We start from the raw sequence: 8,636 nt of genomic DNA, 5'->3' as shown, positions 1-8,636 counted from the left end.
ATAAAAAATGTAGTTCTTATTTGATAGATTTCGTATGTTATGAAATTGCATATAGTTTAATGGAACAATAAAAAATATTTGATATCAATATTATTTATTTCATGATGTAATAACAGTAGTTAAATTTACAATATTTAAATTAAAAATCATCAATATTAATAATTTTTTTTAATTATTTTATAACTTCAATTTGAAAAACATTTTTAATCAAATATATATTTTTCCAAACCAACTTCAACTAAAAATACTTTTTATAAAATATTTTTTTTAAACCATAACCACAACCGCTACCACAAATACCAAACACAATTAAAACATAAAATACCATTAGATGTCTGGCTGGAAGAAAATCAAATCACTTATTGGGAATTGATTAAGCAAATATCATTGGAATTAATTCATGTTAATGAGTTCTAAGTTCTCGTCCACATGTAGATAAAAGGAACTATTTTTTTTTTCTTCGCTTTCCACAAGTAGACAAAGGGGGAACGCAAACGAAGGCCAAGTCAACCCTTTCTCTTTTGTCCTCGGCGAATGTCTAATAAACAGAACTTTCCCTGAAGGCAGACAAAACAAGGGAACACCAAAATCTTACAATATTTGCCTCTTACACATTCTCGTTTACCCCTTCTCTCTCTCTTTTTAATTAGTCAAAGTTTGCTACTGGTTGGTCACGATCGTGGGTGCCAGCTAACCTTTTTATATTTTTTTTATATAAAGCTTTTGGTTTCCCACTTGGTGTGCTCTCTTTGTTCCCTGTCTCAAGCTTCTCTCTGCCTTGTTCCTGTCAAGGTTTTCTTGAACTGGGCTTCAAAAATAGTTATTCAATCTTTAGCAGCTGGAACTCCTGTGCAAAGTGAAGGGTTTTTGAGCTCCGTGTTTTAATGGGGTCGTGCTTTAGTGCAAGAGTTAAAGCTGAGAGTCTTCCTTGTACTGGTATGTTCTCAAATTCGTACAGTTCAAGATGAATATTTGATTTTACTCTTTGCCAAAGTTGGTGCTTTTTGTTTATTCCTTTCTTTTTTTATCTCTCGCTAGAAAAGGGATTTTTAGTATTTGCCCTTGCTTTTTCCTTGTGGATTTTGGATTCTTGATGCTTTCTTTCTTGAGATATCCACCACTGTTTGATTGATAAGAAAAGGGAGGTGAATAGGGGATCTACAATTTTGATTCTCGTTTCTTTACTTGCATTATTACTTCCCTGTCACTGAAACTTCTTCTTGTTGTTTTTCTTTTATGAACATCACTGAAAGTTTTAGCTCTACCACCAAAGAAGATCACAAAAACCATCCCCATCTAGTTACGTTCCGTTGGGCTAATTTGGATAGCTGATGTAACACACACAAAAAAAAAAAAACTAGAAAACAGTTTCAATTAAATAAAACCATTTGGCATGATTTACATGACGCTTCATTCCTGAAATAATCAAGATAAGATAAAACATAGCCATCTGAAAGATAATCTGTAGTTATTTTTCTAATTTTCTCAGCAAACTTACTATTGAGCTGAAACTTCTTCGTTTTTCCTTTTCTTTTGCTTGTCGTTTTGAAAGTATAGATGAATTTGTAAGATATATAACTTTGACTATTCAGGGGTGAACACAAAATACGCTGGCAGAAGTGGCAATGACAGGAGTGGGTCAAGCAGCAAGGTATCATCTTCTACAGTGCCTTCAACTCCTCGGACACAGGGTGAGATCTTGCAGTCCTCCAATTTGAAGAGCTTTTCCTTTAATGAATTAAAAGCAGCTACCAGGAACTTCCGTCCAGATAGTGTGTTGGGCGAAGGTGGTTTTGGTTGCGTATTCAAAGGGTGGATTGATGAGCATTCATTGACAGCTGCCAAGCCTGGAACAGGCATTGTCATTGCTGTAAAGAGGCTTAACCAAGAGAGTTTCCAGGGTCATCAGGAATGGCTGGTGAGTATCCTTCACTTGTCTGCCTATTTCTAAAAACTTTCTTTTGAATTTTGTGAAAAAAACTGTGATTGTCTGGGGACAAGATACAATCACTCGTCCAATATGGACTGGTATTCAATACTTTGGGAATGCTTGCCAAGAGTTGCATTAACTAAGTTAGAATTATGAAAGTTTCATTTGAACATCTTTAATGACCCGGCTCTCAGCAGTTCTAGTGCTTAGATGATAATTTTTAAAGAGAGCATGATTAATAGACTTTGTGCTGCTTTGTGGACCGCAGGCAGAAATCAACTACCTGGGCCAGTTGTATCATCCAAATCTAGTGAAATTGATCGGCTACTGCTTAGAAGACGACCACCGGCTTTTGGTTTACGAGTTTATGCCCAAGGGCAGCTTGGAGAATCATCTATTCAGAAGTGAGCAGTTCATATCCTGCTATATTTTAGCCACCTCAACCTTCAATTCAATTAGTAATATCTTCTATGATCTCAAATACCTTGGATAAAAATCGCTGAACTAATTTTTTTGTTGGAATAGGGGCTTCTTATTTTCAACCACTCTCATGGAATCTCCGCATGAAGGTTGCCCTTGGTGCTGCCGAGGGTTTAGCATATCTTCACAGTGACAAGGCGAAAGTTATATATAGAGACTTTAAGGCATCTAATATCCTGCTCGATTCGGTATGTGAAAATGTTCAGTTCATGAATTTTGCTTCATGAGGATGTACCGTACTACACCTCTCTAACAAATCCTTCTTACTTTGTAAAATGACAGAGTTATGGGGCCAAACTCTCTGATTTTGGGTTGGCCAAGGATGGGCCCACAGGCAGTAAAAGCCATGTATCTACAAGGGTCATGGGTACCCACGGCTACGCAGCTCCTGAATATATGGCAACAGGTATCTTTCAGATCACCACTCTGGTCATGTTCACTTTTCTCATTCCTGCTTCTAGTGGAAAAAGAAATGCTTATTTTATATGATTATGGTTTTCTATTGCTGTCATCTCACTTCTGTTTGTCTGTGTGAAGGTCATCTAACTGCAAAAAGTGACGTATACAGTTTTGGGGTTGTTCTCCTTGAAATGTTGTCTGGCAGACGAGCCATAGACAAAAACAGGCCCTCCAAGGAACAATATTTAGTTGAATGGGCGAGGCCTTACCTTAGCAGTAAGCGGAAAATTTTCCAGGTCATGGATGCTCGCATCCAAGGCCAGTATTCATCGAGTGACGCCCTCAAAGCAGCAAATCTTGCAATCCAATGTCTATCAGCAGAACCAAGATATAGGCCAAATATGGAAGAAGTGGTAAAAGCATTGGAACAACTTCACAATTCCAATAACAATGATGGATCCAGGGGCTCTCGCGGTGAAAACCCCCGAAGAGTTCATCGAAGTTCAAGCAATGGTCCTACATATCATAGGAAAAATGTTAATGAAGTATCCAATGGAAAACCTACCTCTTATGCAGGGCCATGTGTTTCACCTCTTCGTACATAAAGGGGGAAAATAATACAGTACATGCTTTACATTGTATATTGATCCAAGGAAACTACAGATTTATTTTAACGAGTGTTATATCCTGTAAAGCATGGAATGCAGCCCATGACAGTTACTGTACAGTTCTTCAATTCCAAAATATCTAAATATGACAGCTTTTTTTGACACATTTTCTTACCTGGTGTAAGACTCGAACATGCAAACTGGATACCCATTATGCTTAGATACAACTCCTGCCTCTTGGCTCTTAAGTTTCCTGATGTTTTAATTACTGGATGACCAAATGTCCAGTAGCAGAGCAGGAACCAGTCCAGTTCATGTGATGTCTCTTGGAAATATGAAATGGATCAGAGACAGTTCAGTCTTGGCAGAAATTCATTTTTCACTGGCAAATTTAGCTCCTGCCGATGAAAATTGCAATTCTTGGTAGCAGCTACAGGCTCAAATGCTTTCAGTTGCTCTCAAGATGACAGTCATAAAGCCAACAACATCACCTAACAAATCTTACTCTATCACTCAGTTTTTCACAAGTCCCTGATTTTTTAGTTCGGAAGGGATATTTATGTTTGTTTCGAAAATATCAGGACTAGAATATAACTTCTCACTAAAACATGAAGGTCTTAAGAGTAAATTACAATTAGGGGCTATTATCGTCATTCTGTGTAAAAGGCTGAGGTTTTAGATATCCAAAAGCTAAGGTTTCGAGGCTAGCGGCTTTTAGCTCAAACGGAGACAGAGAAGGTGGGCGACAACTGACGACGATGATTGCCACTTCAATGTCTATGCTCCAGCAAGTGTGTTCCGTGCAAATCGCACGTGCCATGCGACCTCGTTCCGTTACCATCATATCCTCTCGTAGCCTCTCCACCACAACCTCTTCCTCCTCCACTACATCTCGTGCCTCTCAAGTGGACCCTCACGTGCTCCTCGGCATGTCGGAGCCCGAGCTTCAACAACTCGCAACCGACCTTGGACAGGTAATCATCACAACAGAAAGTTTCTTATTTTCCGTTTGGTTCCTGGGAAAGTGGAGGAAAAGAAAGAAATAGTTATGAAACTTCAGTAATTGAAGAGAAAATTAATGCAATCTTAGTTATTTATTTTTAATTTTAAATGCTTAAATTTTCAATTTCTTTGTTTTCTTCTTCTATTGGAATTATATAAATAGCAAAGCTATAGAGGAAAGCAGCTCCATCATCTAATATACCAGAGAAAAGTCAAAGAAATCCAGGATTTTAGTCAATGTAAGTAGTACTGTACTCATAACTTAATTCAGGGCAGATTTTGTGCTTATTTTTTGTTCAATTTTGTATTCTTGTAACTTATGTTAGCTTTATTTGCGCTCCTTTTTTATTTTTTGGTAAGTGCCTCTGGTATTTCGAAATGATCTTCAAGAAGCTGGATGGAAAGTCGGGCGGTCACCTATTTTTCAAACTGTAACTGCAGCTGATGGCACGGTTAAGGTAGATATACTGCTATGTTTGATTTTTAATTTGACGCTCTGTGCTGTTATTGATTTTATGCAAGCTTAGCTCCATTGGTTGAGGCAGTTTTAATATTGCTACACTATTTATGCTAAATGAAATGTATATTCAGGGCTAGTTTGCTGCTGCTATGTTTCGTATGCTTTATTTGCTAGACATACTTGGTTGTTGTTGTATCATATGATAGCGTCGTGTTAAATTTTATTTGCTGGTTTTGAAGTAGATATATAATTATCAATGGATATGCATTAACAAATCCTGTTTTTGCTCATATAATGAAATTATAGTTTTTGGGAAGTGATCTTTTGCGCACACACCTCTTTCTGATTTAAAATTAAGTTTACAGTATCATTTACTTCAGCTTGCTAATGGTCTTGCAGTTACTGATAAGACTGGAGGATAACAGATTGATTGAAACTGTTGGTATTCCAGTTGAAGATGAGAAAGGTTCAATGCGGCTTACTGCCTGTGTTTCATCTCAGGTAACTTTCCAAATCAAGGACTAACCTTATTAAATTTTTCCTGGTCGCGGTGCTTTTACGGGCTCGCTGATAACTTTCTTGTGGTTTTTTTACTTTTATTGTTCAGGTAGGCTGTCCTTTGCGCTGCTCATTTTGTGCCACTGGAAAGGGTGGTTTTTCAAGGAATCTTCAAAGGCATGAAATTGTTGAGCAGGTCAGTGGTGCAATCCACAATTGTTCTTCAAACGCAGTTATCGAGTGGGACTGTTGAGAGTGTTTTACTGTTTGTATATCTGAGAACATAGACTTGGTAGTTCTGGAACTACTTCAACCTGTTCAAAATTATACTTGCATGTTTTATATGCACAGGTTTTGGCTGTTGAGGAGATCTTCAAGCACAGGGTGACAAATGTAGTGTTCATGGGAATGGGTGAACCAATGTTGAACTTGAAGTCGGTACTTGAAGCACACCGATGCTTGAATAAGGTGCAATTAAAATTTTTTTTCCAACAATTATCCCATTGCTTCTTACCTATCTTCTGTTAATTATTTTAATGCCTACTATTGTCTTTATCTGGCCCCTTGATTTGGTTGGTTTTACCTGCCATGAGCAATGATTAGTTTGTCCAGAATAATTTTTTTCTTTGTAAGCATGGTTGAAAATGGGAATAGTGAGCTAAAAGAATTAGGATCAGATTTGCCTGGAATTAGACCGATGAAGTTGATTTTTCTAGTTCAAAGGTTAGTGGAGAAGAGAGCTGCATAGATGGTTATGGATGCCTGCATCAAATCACTGCCATTTTCAAATGCAATTTACTTCTGAAATTACCAGCATCCTGTTTATTGTAAAAGTTTCAATGGATGGGCTGTACATGGGTTTCGGATGTAATAAGCTCATGTACAATTCATTTTTCTTATTTCATCAGGATGTTCAAATTGGGCAAAGAATGATCACAATATCAACTGTGGGGGTTCCAAACACAATTAAAAAGCTGGCTTCTCATAAACTTCAGTCAACATTGGCCTTAAGGTACTGTAAGAGGAGACAGAGATTATATGTTTGAGCAATTCTTTGGCACTGTAAATATTGTAATCCGTCTCTGAGTAAATTGGGCCACTTCCAGTGATATGCATGTCTTGATGGATTTCCTCTTAATGGATCCCTTTGATGCCAATAGTTTATGTTTGCCTATGACAACTTTTTCTCATTCTCTTTATACTTCAGCTTACATGCTCCAAATCAGAAACTTAGAGAAACAATTGTTCCAAGTGCGAAATCCTACCCTCTAGATGCAATTATGAAAGATTGCAAGGAGTACTTCCTTGAAACCAGTCGACGAGTATCCTTTGAGTATGCACTTTTAGGTACTGAATTTTCATTATCTCCACTTGAAGCTTGACCAATGAAAACTGATAAGATTATTCTAACTGCTAACATAAAATTACAATTTGTTTGGGCAGCTGGGGTCAATGATAGAGTGGAGCATGCTAAAGAACTTGCTGAGCTACTTCACCAGTGGGGACGTGGTCATCATGTGAATCTGATTCCTTTCAATCCAATCCAAGGTTCTGATTACAAGCGTCCACACAAAAAGGCGGTATGCACATTAGTCATAAACATACTGTTCTTTCCCTGCTGGCAGTAAGAATACACAAATATTCAAATCATGCATTGCCATTTCTATTTACTTGTGCCTTTTCCATTTGGCAGATACAAGCATTTGCAGCTGTGCTAGAGTCTCGTAAAGTAACTGTAAGCGTGCGCCAAACAAGGGGCCTGGATGCAAGTGCAGCTTGTGGTCAACTAAGAAATGAATTCCAAAAAAGTCCTTTAGTCATAAATTCTGACAGCTTGGAATCTCAACCAGAGAATGTTGCAGTCGCATGCTGATGCCAATCAGTCTTTGGTTGGTTGAGTATCTGATGGCATTTCACACTTGTCTCTTCCCCAATCTGCAAGAATCTTGTTGCTTGATGACCAGGCTAGTTGGTGTTTCCGAGCATGCTCGTTATGGTGTAATCTAGAATTTGCATCTGCCTTGCGGCTGCTGAAGTGAAAGTTCGTTTCATACATGATGCGAAACACACGGGGTTCAATGAATGGGCTCATTTTACCGATTGGTTTGGGGGGTTCTGGGTTGTGAATAGCCTGAAAACTCATGAGATGAAGAGTGGAGGACACGCTTTTCTCAATGATTTTCCTCTTCGTACCGGGGAGGGGAGCGATCGTGATTATACACAAGCACAACCATCAGTTTTAGCTAATAGATTGTAAAGATGCAACCTGCTCCCATCTTCTGTTTTGATTATTAATAATAGTGCTTCCATCTTTGCTCATAAAGAGAGAGATCAGGCGTTGGACCGTGGAGGCAGGACCACAAGTCTCTCAAAAAAAAGGTATTCTATGAGACCGTTGTTTGTAGCTAGGCAGACATTTTTTATTTGCGTTATTAGTGGATTTATACCTGTCATTACATTATCTTTGCCCTCAGTTTTCTTGTTAAACTACTTTGAGTAAATCCTAAGTGCCACAAAAACAATTAAGATGGACAGCATGGCAGTAAGCAAATTTCTGTTGTTGGTCCGAGCTCTTCATTCTTTAAACTCTCCCCTTCCCACAAAGAGAATACCGATTATCATCAACCAGTTCATATTTTCTTTTCCTCTTCTGGGTAGATTAACTTTCGGAATCTCCATGCCAACATTATAATCTTAGCTTTTTGTTTATTAGGAGGCTTACTTAGCATTGAGCTATGCTAAGCTAAATATGATCTCAGATTGATTGGTACCGTAATACCGTATCAATCTGTTCTATTGCTCAGGCTAGTGCCAGCATAATTATTTTTTTTTCACTTTTATACTTTCAGGCATAGTTATAAGACCCATTTGGAAGCCAATCTGGCTCGCGCTTCAGACTCATTTTGAAAAGGGTTCGTACGGGTCAGCTCACCCTTTTGACTGTTTTTGAAAAAATAAAAAACTTGAAATAATGTCAATTTTGATAAGAAAAATCAGCTTTTTTAATGACACTGTCCAGAACAGATTTTAAATGTGAATCACTGAGATATTTTAAATCGATAAATCACTGAGATAACCTAATTTGAAGGTATACTTTGTTTTCACATCATTATCTCAACTTTGAATCCAAAAAAGTATAGTAATTTTTTTCTCCCGTTTATACATATTTTAAATGTGAATAACCAATTTAAGATGCGGTTGTAAAGGGAATTTAGAGGATGGTTGTAAAGGAAATTAGTGTCTGTTTGTTATGTTTGTT

General features: G+C 37.7%; 2 protein-coding genes across 2 annotated transcripts; both read left to right on the top strand.

Annotated features, from left to right (window-relative positions):
* Positions 1 to 729: 729 nt before the first annotated feature.
* Positions 730 to 3,581, top strand: LOC133705657 (receptor-like cytoplasmic kinase 176). The gene is made up of 6 exons (XM_062130975.1): positions 730 to 936; positions 1,593 to 1,918; positions 2,199 to 2,334; positions 2,456 to 2,598; positions 2,693 to 2,816; positions 2,948 to 3,581. The coding sequence occupies exons 1-6, from the start codon at positions 885 to 887 to the stop codon at positions 3,412 to 3,414; spliced, it is 1,248 nt and encodes a 415-aa protein (XP_061986959.1). The 5' UTR covers positions 730 to 884; the 3' UTR covers positions 3,415 to 3,581.
* A 524-nt stretch (positions 3,582 to 4,105) lies between these two features.
* LOC133705656 (uncharacterized) lies at positions 4,106 to 7,838 on the top strand. The gene is made up of 10 exons (XM_062130974.1): positions 4,106 to 4,391; positions 4,583 to 4,658; positions 4,780 to 4,877; positions 5,279 to 5,380; positions 5,487 to 5,573; positions 5,729 to 5,845; positions 6,286 to 6,389; positions 6,585 to 6,724; positions 6,821 to 6,957; positions 7,071 to 7,838. Exons 1-10 carry the CDS (start codon positions 4,176 to 4,178, stop codon positions 7,248 to 7,250), a joined length of 1,257 nt encoding a protein of 418 aa, XP_061986958.1. The 5' UTR covers positions 4,106 to 4,175; the 3' UTR covers positions 7,251 to 7,838.
* The last annotated feature ends 798 nt before the right edge of the window (positions 7,839 to 8,636 follow it).

The sequence above is a fragment of the Populus nigra genome, chromosome 10 (genome assembly GCF_951802175.1).
Source record: "Populus nigra chromosome 10, ddPopNigr1.1, whole genome shotgun sequence".
NCBI lineage: Eukaryota > Viridiplantae > Streptophyta > Magnoliopsida > Malpighiales > Salicaceae > Populus > Populus nigra.
The sequence above is the reverse complement of the archived record's forward strand: the minus strand, read 5'-3'. Positions and strand labels throughout refer to the sequence as shown.